This window comes from Drosophila kikkawai, chromosome 3R (assembly GCF_030179895.1).
Source record: "Drosophila kikkawai strain 14028-0561.14 chromosome 3R, DkikHiC1v2, whole genome shotgun sequence".
Classification (NCBI taxonomy): Eukaryota; Metazoa; Arthropoda; class Insecta; order Diptera; family Drosophilidae; genus Drosophila; species Drosophila kikkawai.
The window spans coordinates 12,826,245-12,843,978 of NC_091731.1; the positions used below are offsets into that span (position 1 = coordinate 12,826,245).

Here is a 17,734-nt window from a genome sequence, read left to right on the forward strand (position 1 = left end):
CCAAACTAATGACAAATTAATATTAACAAAGCAATCTGCTGCTGCCGCCGCAACCGGCCCGCCTCCCTCCGGCAGGCCGGCAACATAAACAAATGCCTAAGGCAGGGTCTCGTCTCTGATTTGCCTGGAATGTTACTTAATTGGAACTTAATGTGCCTCGAATTGTTTACAAACACGAGCCACCAGGGGGATAGGCGACCGACGACCTGGGGGATGCGAAAAACCGGGTGGGGACCAAACGCAGGACGCAGAACGGCGGACATTGGGTCTTTAGATAAAGCAAAGTGGCGACAGCTTTGAGCAACACTTCAAAATGTGAGACCCGAGCGGGGTGAAAGAAAAATGCGTTTTAAAGTGACACTTGATGTAGGTAATGTGACAGCGTAACAAGCCAGCGAGGGGGACGACGAAATAAAATGGCATAAAACCGAATAAAATGAAACAAAATACAAAATACAAAAGGCAAAAAACCTGGTCCATTGTGAACTTCACAATGCCCTATTTAGGGTTTAAAATGATATGCTAAAATGTTGTCAATATGTTGGGAAAAGTAGAATATATTTTTCAAACCCATCAAGAATTTCTGTGATAAATAAGTTATGTTATAATTTACGTTTAACTAACTCTATATTTTCCTGGAAATTATTTTTTAGCGAATATGCTGAGAGTGAAGTATGTTGTGTATTGTGTGCCCGTTTTCAGACTCTGATCAAAATGAGGCCCCTAACAATCCGACCAGGGGCTTTAATTCGTTCCCTTCTTGGCCCAGACATAAGTCGACGACTCCGCGGCCGCCGGACATTATCTTAAGAGCTGGAGAAACTCCCCCCGAGCCCTCCCACAATAAGTCCTGCGCTGCGTCCAGCGTTGACAGCTGTTACAGCTGCAGAAATATGCAAATTGGAAGGCGTTTTAATAGATAAAGAGCGGAGGCTGAGAGGACAAGAGACCCACGCAGGACACTCGACGAAAAAGGAGACCATCGCCGCCCAGGCTGACAATGGGGAAAAAAAAGCCGTGGTGAAAATGTTGGAAAAAAAAGCGCGCAGCTAAGTGGAAGGCAGCCATAATAATGGCTTTTGTTGCATATTGTGAAGTTAAATGCGGGAAGCTTATAATCTCATTTGCCTCCAGGGAATTTGCGGATTTTAGAATCATTTTAAAAAGCTTCCGAAATAAAATGCAGCACTTCTGCAAATCAATAAATAGAATAAAATGTAATTAGATGTGTTTTATTTAATTGCCTCTAAGTATTTTAAAGAGACTCTTAAACAAGAGAAGATTTATTTTGAAACAATGTAAATAACTTCAATAAATTAACTTTAATTGCTAATTTTAAATAGAAATATATAATATAATCATGTAATCATATTTTAAAGATATCTTGGACTTATACAACTTATTTTGAAGAAGAGAATTCTTTTTGTATGCTTTAACATTGCTAACATCAATGTTAGCCTTGTTTAAAATGTCTTTGTTGTTCAACAAATAATTTAAAATTAAAAAAAAAAAATCCAAGACTACATTTTTACTAGATACCTTTTTTATAGATTCTTAAAATATTACATTCTTTGGAATTTACAAAAGTATGTTTAGGTATTCTGGATGATTAAGTAAATAAATTGTTACACAAAATGGCAAACGGCAAATTTCTTGTGAAGACTCAATGGAAAATGTTAATATTTTCCGCCAGCAAAAACCCGATGAAGATAAACAATCAGGTAGGAACCGAAGACGCCCACTTAGCCACCTGGCGACCCTCTTGGAATGTGTGAAGGCTCTGGTTCGTGTCCTTGTCCGCGGTCCCAACTTAAAATGCAAAACAAAAACCCGAGGGTTCGGCGGCTGCTTATTTACGCCGCTGCCAGGACTGGACGCCAAGCTGCGTTGTCATGCCCACGCCAGCGAAAATGTCCAGGATGCTTCGGGATGCTGTCCATCCAATTGGCAGGACCCAATCCTGTTGCGCCCTTTACGCTCTGCAGCTCTTTTTTTTTTGTCTTGTGTCGCTCTTCGGTCCTCTCGGCTCCGGCATTTGTTTTTCCGCACGCCCTTTTTTTTGCTGTTTTTTCCTCCATGCCCAGGACCGGGACCTTAACACTAAATTGACTTTTAATGCAAAATAAACCAAAATAATGTATTGCGTAATTTTCTTTAAAGAATTTTTACATTAGCATTTCAAAAGAGATTTTTCTTTGCTGCTCTCTGGAGCGCTCCACGGGCTCCACGGTTCCTCGGTTGGTTTTTCCCATCTCATTTTACCACCCCCGCCTGTCGTCGCATTTTCACGCCCTTGATTTTGCCATCCGTTCACCTTTTCGACGGTCGACGGTCGACGGTCGCCTTTTCCTCGGCCGCCGCTGTGCTGGCCATTTGCTAAGTGCGACATTAAATGTTGCGTGAGGATAATCCAATCTGCTTGACATGAATTTTAATTTGCATTGAGTAATTAGCCCAAGTTCATTTCGCTGGCCAGCTGAATAGCAGCAGCAGGACGATGTCCTTGCAAAATGCTAAATAGAATTAGTCTGAAGACAGTTTTAGCCGTTCCTCCATTCTCGTCGTCTTTCCGTCTATGCCATTGGCTTTTCCTTCCTTTTGGGTGTTCCTCCTCCGTTTCTCATACGTTTGCTTGATTTCGTACAAATTAAACTAATTTGGTTTTCCCTACCTTTTTCGGTTAGGTTTTTGGAGGACGTTTGGCACATTTGCTGATTACGCTCGTCCTGCACATCCTGGTCTTTGGATATACTACAGGTGAAAGTCAGTAATGCGGACAAAAAACCAGATATAAATAAAGCCAGAGGAATATTTTTGTAATTCGTTAAGAGCACGCCTCAAGTTCACAAAAGATAACAAAAATAAATACTAGAAATTCCAACTAAATCTATATTTATATTAATTATAAAGGGTATTATACTATTTTTAAATATAAAATGTGGATTTTATTATCCTTCACAAATTGTTAATAATCTTTCCTATCCAAAAATCTATCTATTTCAAGCTGGTCAAGAAAGTCCAAGTTATACAAGCTCCACTGTATCTCCGACTCCATGACTCTGGCTCGTCAGCAGGCAATTGAAACAAACAATAAAACGTGCGCTTTTCGTAATTTAAATCAGACGGAGAGATGGCGAAAAAAGGGACTTTTGCCGCATTTAAAGTTGGCACAAAGAGTGGCGGCTATGTGAGCGCGAGGGAGAATCAAACGAGAGATTGAATTTCTGCTTGCCTGCACTTTAATTTGCCAGATGCTAACGCAAAATGCTAAAAACACACGTACGCCGAAAACGAATTGAAAATCACACAGAAACACACCATCACACACACACACACACCGTAGAAAAAAAGCGTCACGAGGGGGGTCATAGTGGTGAGTTTTAGGGGGAACATAAACGCAATCAACAGCTCACAGAGCGGCATTGGGCAAAATAATAAATAAATGCATAATGGCTTTCGCAAATGACAAAATATTGCATCGCCAATCGGCAAAATATTAACACTCACTCAAACACACGCACATAAATCCACATATAAGTAGGTCGGCATTCCATCAGCACGCTGACGTCACATAAGCCACGAGAAATTATTGCATAGCGTGCACCACAAAATTTCATAAACCGGAAACGCAATCAAGCATCGCGTATACGCATCGTTGTTTGCCAGTCAAGCATTTTTATTCACCATAACTGCCCCCTCCCCATCCCATATTTTGGCCATTCAGTGACAAAATGCATTTATATTTTGCGTTAGACAAAATGCCCAAAAACCGCATTGAAATGCATTTTGCAAGTGCATAAGCTCTGTCGTCCCCGTCTGTCTCTGGTCCCCCCATAACATACCGTCTCTTTTTCGGGGCACTGGCACAGCGTCTCCCTCTCATTTGTTAGTGCGCAATGAACTGTGGAGATGAATTAACTCGATTTCGGCATGATTTGATGATGATTTGATTTGTTCCGAGACAGGCGGCACGGCCCAGTGGACCACCAACAACAGTCCTGCCAAGCTCGACATCGAAATTCCCCCAAATACACACTGGGGTGCACTGGAAATAAAAACGGGTTTAAAATAAATATTATGCATACGTATTGCATTCATTAATTTGTGCGGTAAAAAGAACTAATTACCATAAATTGTTCCTTTTACTTTAAATATTTTATTTAAAGTAGTATGACCGTTTTTAGTAAAAACTTTTTACACTAAAAATTAATCATAACAATTATTGATTATTTTTTTTAAACTTGAATTTATAAAATTTATGCTACACACCAATAAAAATAAGAAAAACGGTAAAGACCAAAGTATGACCGTATTCACACTACAAAATAATTATAACTATACACCACATGTAGTTGTCTCTTTATTGTTAATTTATTTAAAATTGGATTTATAAAAATTAGGCTACTCAAAAATAAAAAAAAAACGGTTAAGATCAAAGTATGACCGTATTCACACTACAAAATATTCATAACAGTATACCACATGTAGTTGTCCCTTTATTGTTTTTTTTTTTTATAAAAATTATGCTACCCACCAATAAAAACATGAAAACGGCGAACCAAAGAAACCCCAAAAAGATATATATTTTAAAATTTTAATTTACGAACGTTTTTCAATAGTGTCATAACAGCAATGCAGTTAAAAATATTATTTTAAATGTATATTTAGGAGCATTGATATGTTTTATAAACTGCTAACAATGAAATATTTATTATCAAATATTAAAAAAAAAAAATTGAATGGCAAAAGAGTACATTGTTGTACATAATATTTTTCTCTGTGTACTAATTCAGGCTCACACGCTGGGTAGCGGAACATTTTGCTTGAGAATCTCCGGATGAAATTGTAGCATACACATTTGGGCGCCGCTAATAGGAAAAACCAGAGCGCTTCGATGGTTGCGAATGTCATTACCGCAAACGCGAAAATTGCATTCGAATAGATGCAAATAGCGAAAATGCTAATGAACACTTACAACCAGCACGACCGCTTAATGCGCATAAATGAATTAATTAACCAACAACCTGTCGCCCAGCACGCAGCGGTGCTTCTATGCCAACCAGCGAAATGCAGAGATGAGCTTAAAGACTCCGCTTAAAATGGCAGGAGGGCGAACTCAAAAGTCATAAAAACATAGTTTTAATTACTGTAATTCAAACAATAAAAGTCACATTGCCCTTCCCCGTAGGATTGCCATTGGCTTTATATTTAATTAACCAACCTGTGTTTATTTAAATCAATTATACAAATTCTGAAAAGCAAACAAATTTTTACAATTTTAGAATAATATTAAACCGACAAAAAAATCGTTAATTACTAGATTTATTTTAAATGTTAGATGTTCAGCACACTAATGCATTTTTGTCATTCAATTATGAAATTGATGAATGTATTATTTAAAATATGGATTATGTGCAATTGGATTTGACAATAGATTTTTAGGTCATAACATAATGAGAAACAACATTTGCATAATTATGAAATGCTTAATGTAGGAAATTCCTATTCATTATATTTATTTTGCTTTAAGTGGATAAACTTAATTTGTGTAAAAATAAAGTTTGGAGTAAAAAACTAAACCTTTACATAAACAAAAGACTTAAATAGCAGTGACTTTTCTGATTTTCTTGAAAATATAAAAAATATATTTTGAAACACCATTCCGTTTATATATTTTGTTATATTAGCAAAAACGCAAGAGTTTATTTAAAGCTGTTTAAGCCATTTAATTTTTTTTTTTAAGACAAAACAAGCCTACTTTTAATAAGCTTATTTATATTAATTGCAACAGTTCGTCGATTCACATTTATTTTATTTTTTTAGCAAACGCCATTTTAAAATGAATAAATTACTTTGACATAAATACTTATATCTCCCATAAGCGAACTGTTTATGTTAACCTATTTACATAAATCCCGCAAAGATACATCATAATGCCACTACCTTGTTCGATTTTGTAAAGCTTTTTAAAAAAAAAAAAAAAGTCAAACAACTAAATGGATTTTCCCGCCAGATGCTGTTGTTGATCCTTGATCCAAACTGTGGCTGAACAAAAAGTAATTCAATTATCGTGTAACAAAAAAATAGCGCCTGAATGCATACAATTTGTAAACAATTTAAAAACAAATGTACTTTAATTGAATTGAGAGTCGGGCTTAATGTTATTAATGGAGCTTTTGGTCCTGATTGGCCGCATATACTTGTGAAAATAGTGAGCCGTGTGAAAAAGCCTTCGGGCAGATTGATTTTCACAGGTTTTTCGCCAAACTGTTTACTCAACTTATCAATGGTTGATGGGGCCTAAAAAAAAAAAGCTTCAAGCTTAAATCATTTCGTCAACTTGAATTGCTGGGAAAGCACTGGTCGTAAATGTCTAGGCTAAACAGGTTTGCATAATTATCTATTTGTTGACAAATTTCGCAATTAAATTTTAAGAAAATATCAATTCAAAACGGCAAATAGCATTTTGTGCACATAACTAGATGCGGGCTGGGCAGGAAAATTGGGTAGAGCCAGAGCGAGATGGCAAAAAGGCAGAGCCAAAATCGAGTGAAAAGGATGGAAGGAGCAACGTTGATGATGATGACACTAAATAAAAGATTTTATACTGTTGATTTTTGCGCTTTTTGCAACTTTGCACGTTGCATTGCACTTGATCTGTGTGCCAAACGTTACAACGACACTTCCAGCAGGAGTACGGACCGAAGACAGAGAGTTGGAGCTTATGGAAGGAGCTGGGAAGGATCGGGGTATTCCTGGCAGCAGCAGCAGCTGCGCCAGTTGTTTGTAGCATACAATCAGCTCGTTTCGTTTTATTGCCAACGTCGTCACAGAACAGTTCACCCAGTCCTTGTCCTTGTCCTCGTCCTCGTCCTTGTCATCGTCACCGTCGTCGCCGTCGTCGTCATCTTCATCGTCAGCCCGGCGACATCGCCCAGACACAAGACTTGACAGCAAAGCAAAATTGTATTTACATTCAATTAGTGCCAACAAAATTGTCTTTGGCTGCTTGCCGTAGACTGCGCCTAGTGCCACAACCAGAGCCAGTTTCATGACCGGGCTCAGATCCACACGGCCCAAAAAAAATATCGCCAAATTTGGGCACTCATTTGGAAGGTCTTCATATCAGAAGAAAGGCTTTACTCGTTCAACAAAATACTTTATGATTTAGGTATCCTAAGACTTTTCTATGAAAGAACTAGTGTAAATCATGATAAAAGAGATATTTGTTAAGCTTAACTAAATATTTATATTTGTAAATATCTACAGCAATGCAATTAAGACAGATTAAAGAAATCTTTCAATGAATAAAAACTTAAAATAATAATTTACAATAATCGCTTGAATATGTTTTCCTTGCTTAATCACTTTGTTAACAAGTCGTGTGTTGATTCACAATTCAAATTATTATTTCATTTGTAAAACAATACCTTCAAGCAGTCACAATTAATATCCCTTAAGCCACTATAAATTGCCATGATTTCCAAAGCATTTTTAAGCAACATAAATACAATTACAAGCCTCGATAACAATGAAATAAAACAATAACGACTTTAGTTTGTATTTTTTTTACCGTGCAGAAGTTCTTTGCAAGTCGGCTGAGCGTAAATTACTTTCCGCATTGGTGTAGGCGAGGATCTCGGCATGACCCCATGTTTGCAGCTTTTTAGTTGGGAGCTAAGTAATGTAAAATTTATTTTAAATAAACTGAAAATATGTTTTGGCTTGTACTATGTAGTTTTTTCAGCCGTTGCCGTTGCAGCCGCCGCTGCCAGGCTGACTGCCTGCCTGCCTGCTTATTTCTTGCCAAGCATTTTATTTATGCATAACAAAGCACCACTTAAATCTGCTCAGCATTTTACTTTTTTCCTTTCTTGGTTTGCGCCGCTGCCTCAGCCGCCGCTGATGCTATTCGAAAGTTTGCAATCTGCATGCCAAGTTGTCGACGTTTTCACACAAACAGGCCGGGGAAAATGGGGAAACTGAAAGCACAGAAAGAAATATCTAGTTCTTTTTATGAAGATTTACGAGGTTTTTTATTCTATTTTGCAGCAATTAGAAGAGTTTAAAACCTTAAAAGTAAACTGTTACATTTTTAATATCTCTTTACTGAACTCATTTTCATTAACAGATTTCAACTTCTGGAAGTGCTCAGAATTTAAATTATAAAATATATTTAAATTTCAACTTCAAGAGCAATATTCAGTACCTAAAAAGATGTCTAAACTATATATTAGTCATGAGAAATGTATGAAATATTTTTAAAACTTTTGTTACATTAATTTTTAAAGTAAATTTTCCTTGTTTCTGATATTCCCGCTTTGCATCTGCAATTTACTTCCCCTTCATTTCTTCCCCTGCAGGATAAGGAAGTGGTTGTGCTGGCAGGATTGCAATGGGGTGCCGGATGGCTTGGGGTGGCAACTTGGATCCATCCTTGCCGTGTGCCGAGTGCAAGTGCCTGCGCGTTTATAACTTTTCAACTGTTGTATGAAATTTTACAAATTAGATTCATTTCTATGCATTGAAATACATTTTCAAACTTTGCAGCAGAAAGTTGCCAGGATATTTGAACATGCACATGCACACACATGAGGACCCTGCCAAAAGGACCAGTGCCAGGGACAACGACTCCGACCCAGTGACACAACATGCCAAAACTCAGTCTATTAGTTTGTCAGTTTATAAAGAAACATGTATAAAAGTTTTACATATTTGCAATTTCATTAATACAAAACTTATTTGCAGGCCCAAAAAGACCGACCGACAGACCGAGCCCCTTCAATCCGCCTTCCTCTCCTGGTCCGCACCAATTTTTGTTAATTTCAACTTGAGCAGTAACCCACACACACATACACACACGTACAGGGAGATTCATCCAAAGTTGATGCTGGGAAAATTCCAGAAATTGAAATGTGAAAACTCAAACATTCCGATGATACAAAAAAAAAGGAATGGCAAAAGAAATACCCAACTCGAACATCATTTGCAGCAATAAAGGAAGTCAGGATACTCGACAGACGCAGCAGGAGCAACAGCAATGCGTCAAATGAATTGAGGCGTGGTCGGTGGCGGATGGGCGGATAGCAAGTTGGGCATGGAGGCGTGGGGCGTGGTTGGCGTCCCCACAGAACTCACTCACTACGACATTATCATAATTAATTAAAAAAGTTTTTTAAATCAATTTCCAAATGCCACGAAGTGTCTGCAAAGATGTTTGATGAACCGTGGCCAACGAGAGCAGCAGCTGAAAAAATTGATAACTTTGGCTTGTCATGGACAAGGACGGAATCGAGAACGGGAATGAGAATGAGAATGGGAACGGAATCAAAAGCCGGGTAAAAATTCCAAAGCATAAAATGACTGCCAGCTTGATCCACTCAAAAATATTCTGGAAATTCCTCGATTAGTATTTGCAACGGGTCAAAATGTCGGCAGTGAATGGACTTTTATCCAAATGAAATCAGATGCGTTTTGGCCAGATGCAGAATATTTTTGCATAAGTTTTTCATTAAAGAAATAGGATAGCCTTGAGGTAAAATAAAGATGGGAAATATTATTCTTAATTCTATATATGAGATTATTTTAGAAGATTATTTTCTTTGGTTAAATATATTTTAAAGTCTTAATAAAAAGCTTCTATTCCTTAAAAATTCTATTTCTTTTAGTCAAGGGATTTTTTTTATTGTAAACTTTGATATCACAAGATTATCTTTCTTGTTTCTTTTAATAATAAGATATAACAGGAATCACAAAAATTAAAAAACAAATGTTAAATAATTAATTCACACTGATTTTAAACCTTTTAATCGTAAAACAAAGCAAATGTTCCTTGAATTTGGTTACTTTACAAAGTGTTGCATACTTTTTGACACCTTTATAAAGGATTTCAAATCCCCTAAGCGCTCTGTATTATTTATTTATTGAGTTTAGTAATAAACACTAATTGCCAAATTATTAACTAACTCCATAAAACATATATTAAGGATATTTCTTCTTAAATATAATGCAATGCCCAATAAAATCCACGTTTCATATCGTTTTTATATTTATAGTTTATTATCCACAAGGAATTTACACTATATACTATAAGCTGTGACAAACGATTTCCCTCCCATAGTAATTCTCGCCTGGTTTACCATTAAAGAAATTGAAAGTACGAGATCCAAATAGATGGTAGTACGAGTTGGGAATGCGGCAAATCAAAAAGCCAGGCTAAAGTGCAATGCATTTTAATTTGGCCCGCAACTCACACAAGACCAAAGGGAAGCGCGGTGGGTGTACGTACTACGTACACACATATGCAGGCTAAACACGCGCGCGGAGGCAGTACATAAATAAATACTTGAACAAATATTTACAACTCTGGCGTGGAATTATAAGCAGCGCCCGAAAGTATGCACTACAAAAATGAAGCAGGGCGCGAGGTCCTGTGTGTGCGAGTGAGCGTCAGCTCACACCTGTTTGCACGGCAGTGTGTGTGTGTGTGTGTGTGAGTGTGAGTGAGTGCAAGTGCGCATAAAACGCGCCGCAGCAGAAGTGAGCAGTATTTTTATTTATTTGCCGCGGTGTAGTTTTTATTTTTCTTTGCCCATTTCCCCACTTTTTGTTTCCCTTCCAAATATATATGGGGAGCCTCGAATTCAAACACAGAAAACAAAAACCTACCAAGGGGAATTCGAAATTCTCATTTTAATTTAGCTTATTTCAATCAGAGACCTCTAGAGGTTTTGGAATCCAGGGACGTAGGTTAACAGTAAGCTTCTGCGTTTAATTGAAATGTGGGAAGGATGGAATAGTCATAACCTAGTTTAAGTTCTAATATTTTCAATTAAATTTCTTAACAACAAAATAGCTTTTTCTAAGGATTTGCAATTGTAGCAGGCCTAAAACCAATTTAAAAATAAATATATATATATATATTTTTTTTTAAATTTAATAATCTTGGCTTTAATATCTCAAAGTCACGTATATTATATTTAGGAATTTCGTACAAAATGCGATCCTAATTATTTAATTTTTTTATAATTTTATGCTACTGATTTATGTGTTAGACAGGACCAGACTTCTTTAAATCGAATAATTTATTGTCCACCGTTGGGCGCCATATATATTGCTTTGAAATTTCAATGATATTCCAGGAAGCAAACATTTTTAATTAAAATTTATAAAACTTAAACCATTATTTACTAATTAAAATCTACAACGAACCTGACAGTTTTTATAGGGATTAATAATAGGTAACTATCATAAATCGCATACTAAGTCATTTTTAGCCAAATATTTGTTTTCAAATACCCAAATGCAAGGACTTACTTGTGGTAATATTTATTTTTCTGTGTAAACTGCATCACCAGCTGCAGAAAGGCGGTGGGCGTGGCGTACCCGCACACACATATACACATACGTAAAGCAGATAAGGTTTGCAGAGTGCAGGCTTGTTTGGCAAAGCGCCTGTTTAACACTTAAGATATCGTATTTCTTAAACTCGCATGTCTGTAGATGTGTTTGTATGCCACAAAAGGAGCAGGAGCCGGCGAAAGATAAATATGCATGCGGTTGGTTTTATAAGGTGAGTGTGAGTATGAGTGTGTGTGAGTTCTGGTGTATGTGTGTGTGTGTGTTAGCCATTTAAACAGACGCGCCTCCTTTTTGCGCCGCCTTTCGCGCATTTGCATGCAATAAAGATGGCGGGGCGATAACTAGGTTGCCAGCCATTGTTTGCCTTTTCCCCATATTTCTCATTCTCTGCTGCTCAAGTGTGTGTATGTGTTAGCCGCACTAGTTGGCCGCCAAAAGCAGCAGACAGCCAAGCAGCAGCTAAAATAAAAGGCAAAGTCCGCCAACTGGCGTATCCTGCCATTGCCACTGCTTCTTCTTTTCCTACTGCCCGTGCTGCTGCCGCTGCCATGCATTATGCAGATGTACACCAGGTTCATGAATATATATGCCAGTACTTTGTCTACCTATACAGGCATAGCAGCTGGCACTGCTCAAAAATAATCCAAACTTTTAAAAATTAAAGTGAATTTTTAATAAAATTCTACAGATTTTGCTGATTCAAGTTCCAAATACTGGCCTAAATTTATTTTTGGGAAAAGGGAACTTGAGTAAGGATAATTTTAATAACTTTGTAATGGCTTTAAAAGAAATAAATTAGCTCCTTTCAAATTTTATCATTTTTTTCCAACTTTCCACAAGTGTACCCATATCCCTATGCATCCGTTTTAGTGCGAAAAAAAAGAAGCAAACAAAGCAAACTGACAAAATGCCATATGTTTGTGCGCGATAAGCTGCACGACCCCTGTGAACCCACATCCAGCGAAGCCAACGACGACTATGACGACCCCATTCGAGAAACTCAAACCTGTAATTATAATTTAACACCGCATCAAATCAAACAGCTTGGCAATAAGAACAAAACACCAGCAAATCGATGTCCAGGCACATCGCACGCACATTTCCCCAGCAAAATGTACGAACGAGAACGCCAAACCTGAATCACTCAGCCAGCTCAAAGCCGGTGGATGCCTGGCTAACGCTGGGTAAATCAAAAATGTGCAATAAAAATTGCAATAAAGCACGCTTCAAAAGGTGGCACAGGCAGGAGCTAGCTGGTTCCGGGTTCCCGGGTTCCCGGGTGTGAGAGGAGCCCAGGGAATTGGCTGGCTGCAGACCTCATCTAAGCAACGATAATGATTGCAATTCATTTTTATGACCACCAACTAACCGTTTCCGGGTATTACGATTCTCCAACCCAATTTGCCGGCGCACGCATATTACAAAATTCAATTAAAGCGAGTGATTTACAAGAGATGGTAACGTTTTATGCCAGGCAGGTCATTTTAAATCAGACCCTATTTGCCATTTTAGTTTAAAATTAACATAAAATGGGGTTTTGATTACACAATTTCTGTATATAATTAATCCCATTGCGTAGATTGAGTTTGCCTTTAGTATATTATCGAATATTATCAGGCTCTTCAGTTGGTTGCAAGTTATTTTTTAAATTTATTATGGAAATAAACAGTTGGAAAAACAGTTGTTACTTAATAACCTTATTGTTATAATTATTCCACAGATGCAATTACTTTCATACCTTTTTAACCTTTGTCAAAAGCAAATTTATACATTGCAATAAAGTCGCTGCAACATTAGTGCTATATTTATAGTGGCTTTAACCGCATCAAGTCTATGAGTGGAACATTCGTGACTCTGGGAGCGAAAAGGGCATCTAAGCAAACACTAGAAATGCCAGCGTGGACCGTCCTTTAGCTTATTTTTAGTCGCGTGGCCAGAAGTGGCCCGAGTGGCCAGCTTGAAGTGGTCAGGTGCACCACGGTCACCTGTCGTCGCCAATCAACCTTGACTCGAACTGGGCGTTAGGAGGTGGAAGGGGTCATGGACCCACTATGTAGTTTTGCCACTACCATAACAGTTCCACCTCCGCACAAGGTTGCCTTTTGCTGTTAAAGCACTGAGCGAAAAAATGTTGTTTACCAGAGAATTTATTCAATAATCATTTAATTGAATTAAGCATTTTAAGACGAATCCTTATATTCTAATAATTTGGTTAAGAAAATCAAACTTTGCCACACCTTGAAATATCTGAAATAATATAAAAGTTGTTTTAAATCCCTTAAAAATGTTTATAAAACAACAATATTTATGAGACACCAAATTTTGTGTTTATTTGTTTTTACATTTTCTAGCTTAGTTTTGGACACCTTTTGAAGGTTTTTCAAACTCTAGTGACTTCTTTAGCATCTTCTCATAATTAATTCTCGAATCCGAATCATTAATAATTTAAAAAATGTTTTTTTTCTCAGTGAACTGTTACTGTTGAATGGCTTTGGATGCGGTTTGCTTGGTTGGTTGGCCAGCGATTTTCCAATAAAGTGAAATTGCATTTGATGATGCCAGGATATGTTTTTTTCCAATCACTCTGATATTTTTTCGCCCTTGCCCCCGTACCGTCCGTTTTTGTTTTCCCACGGTGTTTTCCTTTTGCTACATCCATTTATAGAAAATTGAATAAGAGTGTTGGTGGCATTGCGACAAACTGGTCGACGAATCAGCGCGTGATTGGAGGCGATTTGTAGAAAGGTGAGCATAGGTCCTGGCTACCGGTTCCTTCCTGTTCCGCGAACCGCCACTCCTTCTCCTGCCAGCGAAGGAAGTGATTAGTGTACGGGCCCCTACACGGCTTCCTTGCGTGAGTCGGATCGGATCCCGGGAGCAGGAACAAAGCAAACACGACGCTGCCGAGAAATCCAATTTGTAATGGGGGAGCTGGTTGGCTGAGTTGCCTTTGATTTCATTGTTTCACCAAGTTACCTACCTATGTACACTTGAACACTTGTAGGGAATATTTCCTTGTAAGGATTTTCAGCATTTTCTGCTGCACAAGAAAAATCACTAGAAAAAGTTATCAATTCTGTTTTAGCCAAGATGCATTCGACCAAGATTAAGGAGGGCGATGACAGGGTGAGTTCGAATTGGCAGCAGTCACATGTCGGTCAGCCATTAAACGTGGTCAAGCTAATTTGAATGCCTTGCTTAGGAGGAGATGGAGCTAAACCAAATCTGGCGAGGATGTCGTAAAATCCAGGGTGCCATTTTTCGTTATAACTTGGACATCTGTGCCGATATAAAGCAGCACGATCCATGCTGCACCGGCTTTGTGTCCGGTGAGCACAACATCCGCCGGGCACATTTCCGTTTTTTTATGACCCTTTTATGACCCTCCCAAAACCTCTACAGAACCAATTTTCACGGCCGTACTGGGAAAGTATCGCAAGGTGGCCGGCATGTCGGAGTCCGAGCTCCGGGATGTCACTGACTACTTTCAAATTCGGGATGGACGGGTGGCGTATCGACAGTTTTGCAAGGTGGTCTGCAGCGAAAGTGAGTTCTACTAACCGAAATTTTGCACCATCTTGGTCAAAACTATATTATCTTAGCTCTGCACAAGGCCGCCAAAACGGACCTGGCCACTGGACTGGAGTGGAACGATCCCTGGCATGTGAATGTCATTCCACATCCGGAAGATCGTCGGCGTCTCTGCCTGATCCTGATGAAGATAGCCCAGGCAACGCACATACCATTAATGCCTTATTTTCAGGACTACGAACTGGTAAGTACAAACTTTAAGATTAAGAAATAGCTAACTTATACTCTCTTAATCCTTTTAGATTGCCCAAAATGTGGGCGTGGTCACTGTGTCTCACTTCTCACGGGTATTACACTTCATGAAGATACCGCTATCGGAGCAGGACTTTCTGCTGCTCTTGAGACGCTACATGAAGGATGGTTACTTGGTCAACTATGTGGCCTTTCTTAAGCACATCGACAACATTATGGCTTATTTGGGTGATAATCATCTTCTGGATAATTCTCACGTAAGAACAACAACAAAGAGTAAATTAATTAATTCCAAAATATATATATTTTATTACAGGACATTATTAAGAACTTCCCGGGACGTCTGGTAGACTTGGAACTGTCGCAGCTGCCGCCAATTAATGGCTGTCAGCTCGTGCATCCCATCTTCCCGGATGCCTGCAATTACCCCAAAAAGAATCGCAACCAATGCGACATCGTTTTCTGCATTCAGAACTATGTCTACAAGAACCAAGTGCGTACCTCGGAGTTCCTGGCGAGCTACGATACGCTAAACTTGGGCAGCATCACCAAGAATCAGTTCGAGCGAGGACTGTCCAACATGGGTGTTGGCAAGTACCTCAGCCAACGGGAATTGGGCATCCTTCTGGATCGCTACACAGACCCAGTGGACATCAATCGAGTGCGCTGGCGTAACTTTGTGGATGAAATCGATTCAGGTGGAGTGTGGAAACAGATCTGGGTTTTAAATGGTCCAACCGTTATCATTTTTCTTACCTTTTCCAGTCTTCACCATTAAGAATCTGGACAAAATGCCGCAGTGTGTGGTGGAGTCACCACCGCGTCACATCCAGGAGCTGCCGAGACCAGGTGCCGTAGACTGGCAGACTGTCCCAGCGAATATCCGTGATTTGTGTGAAGATGCCATGGCCAAGATACGCATACGCATCCGCAACCGCAGGCTCTATCTGCATCCTTTCTTCCGCAGCTATGACAAGTGAGTGAAATCCCTTACCTATCTGTCCCCCTTATTCACTGTTTTTTTTCCAGGCTGAACAGCGGCCATGTACGCTGCAACATTGCCAAGCAAATCTTCCGCACCAATGGCATCTTGCTGACTGATCAGGAGCAGGACGCTGTCCTAAGTCGTTATGGTAATGAGTTGGGCTTCTGTTACACCAAGTTCCTGGACGATGTGGATCCCGCCGAATATGCCATGCCTGCCATGGTCACCAAACAGGAACTAGTAGAGTGCCCGCCCTTCGCGCGCGACAACTTGGACCCGGAGGATCCCAGCGAGGAGGTTATCGTGCGCATCCTGACCAGTTGCAAGCGTCAAGCTCTCGTCAAGAGCGTGTCCGTCATAGAGTTTATGACGGACTACGATCGCCATCGCGAGGGCGAAATCATGGAATCGGACTTTAAGCGGGCCCTAGACAATTCCAGTGTGATTGTCACAGAGGAGGAGGCCAAGATCCTGTGCAACATGTGAGTCCAGTTGAATTTTAAAAATAACTTTTTATTTACTGAAAATATTAACCTATTTGTTAACCCCAGCTTCCGTTCTCCCCGTCGCTCCGCCTGCATCCGCTACCGCGACTTCTGCAAGGCTCTGGATGAAGTCTTTATCCAGCTGGATACAAGTATGGGTGACGAGGTGATCACAGCGGTGCCACTGCTCCACCTACCCAACTTGGACTGCGTCGACTGCTTCCTGAGCTTCGATGAGCGAACTATCTGCTCTCAGGCATTGATGAAGCTGGCTCGCAAACCGGACGAGATCTCCAATCTGAGCCAGGTATTCAAGGACTTTGACCGCGAACAGTGCGGATCGATCACACAGAACCAGTTCCTGCGCGGCCTCACAGTGCGCCAGATGCACGAAATGTTGAGCAGCCGCGAGTTCCAGGCCATCTGCAAGTGCTTCGGCGTGAAGAAGGGCCTGTGCATGGAGTTCAACTATCGTGAATTCCTCAAGATCCTGGACGTGCTGTTCACCACCGGCCAGATGAAGCGTAACTATTAAATTCGATTCGATATTTATGCGCCGCTCTCCAAATTCTCAGTGTGCACCACATGTCGTATGTCTTTCGTTGGCAAATAAACAAGTCGTATTTACTTGAGAGTTTCTTTAATGTAATTCGCTTTAAAACTGTCTGATCTCTTATCGTTCAGTAAAGTTAGGTTGTATCTTCGCTTGAGAATGTTTTCTTTTTTTGTTTACTTTTAAGGGGAGAAACTACAATTACACACGCATCGATCTCTTCTTGAAATGCTACCTAAACCTGCCCATCCAGCACACAATCGGCATCTTCCATCTGCTCTCTCAGTTAGCTTTTTTGTCGGACGATTTCATATATAGATTTTTTTCATATATAGCTATAGTAATGTATACATAGATTTGATTTAACAATTCGCAATCTTGCTGTGGTCTATACAATAGTAAGGGTAAGTAGATAATGTTCTTGTGTGGCTTTAGACTTTTATTAAAATATAAATCTCTTCCCTTTCGAAGTGTGTATATAAATATAGATATATGTATTATGTATGCATGTATATATGTAGTCTATGAGCGTAAATACATACCCGAAAACAAAAACTTATCTGGCGT

General features: G+C 39.3%; 2 protein-coding genes across 7 annotated transcripts; both read left to right on the top strand.

The window, feature by feature from the left end:
• The first annotated feature begins 1,456 nt into the window (after positions 1–1,456).
• On the top strand, positions 1,457–9,586 carry LOC108074028 (uncharacterized). Of its 6 annotated transcripts, none has more exons than XR_011445118.1 (4): positions 1,457–1,721; positions 8,364–8,488; positions 8,554–8,676; positions 8,749–9,576. XR_011445118.1 is itself a non-coding variant. In XM_017165896.3 (4 exons), the coding sequence occupies exons 1-4, from the start codon at positions 1,635–1,637 to the stop codon at positions 8,832–8,834; spliced, it is 444 nt and encodes a 147-aa protein (XP_017021385.1). In that variant the 5' UTR covers positions 1,457–1,634; the 3' UTR covers positions 8,835–9,576. The 6 variants fall into 6 exon arrangements, 2 of the variants coding, with proteins under 2 accessions (XP_017021385.1, XP_041633459.1); XM_017165896.3 differs by having other exon boundaries at positions 8,551–8,696; XM_041777525.2 differs by having other exon boundaries at positions 8,551–8,676.
• Positions 9,587–14,321: 4,735 nt separating this feature from the next.
• LOC108074072 (uncharacterized) lies at positions 14,322–17,241 on the top strand. Its single transcript, XM_017165946.3, has 9 exons — positions 14,322–14,487; positions 14,564–14,690; positions 14,764–14,907; positions 14,964–15,136; positions 15,195–15,401; positions 15,461–15,842; positions 15,910–16,120; positions 16,174–16,611; positions 16,681–17,241. Exons 1-9 carry the CDS (start codon positions 14,452–14,454, stop codon positions 17,147–17,149), a joined length of 2,187 nt encoding a protein of 728 aa, XP_017021435.1. The 5' UTR covers positions 14,322–14,451; the 3' UTR covers positions 17,150–17,241.
• The last annotated feature ends 493 nt before the right edge of the window (positions 17,242–17,734 follow it).

What these genes read in the sequence shown, in the direction of transcription:
- LOC108074028 (XM_041777525.2), top strand. Translation starts at nt 1,635, where the DNA reads ATGGCAAACGGCAAATTTCTTGTGAAGACTCAATGGAAAATGTTAATA. An exon ending in CGATGAAGATAAACAATCAG is followed by an intron (nt 1,722 to 8,363) that starts GTAGGAACCGAA and finishes CTTCCCCTGCAG; the next exon opens with GATAAGGAAGTGGTTGTGCT. An exon ending in AAAACTCAGTCTATTAGTTT is followed by an intron (nt 8,677 to 8,748) that starts GTCAGTTTATAA and finishes ACTTATTTGCAG; the next exon opens with GCCCAAAAAGACCGACCGAC.
- LOC108074072 (XM_017165946.3), top strand. Translation starts at nt 14,452, where the DNA reads ATGCATTCGACCAAGATTAAGGAGGGCGATGACAGG. An exon ending in ATTTTCAGGACTACGAACTG is followed by an intron (nt 15,137 to 15,194) that starts GTAAGTACAAAC and finishes TAATCCTTTTAG; the next exon opens with ATTGCCCAAAATGTGGGCGT. An exon ending in TTCTTCCGCAGCTATGACAA is followed by an intron (nt 16,121 to 16,173) that starts GTGAGTGAAATC and finishes TTTTTTTTCCAG; the next exon opens with GCTGAACAGCGGCCATGTAC.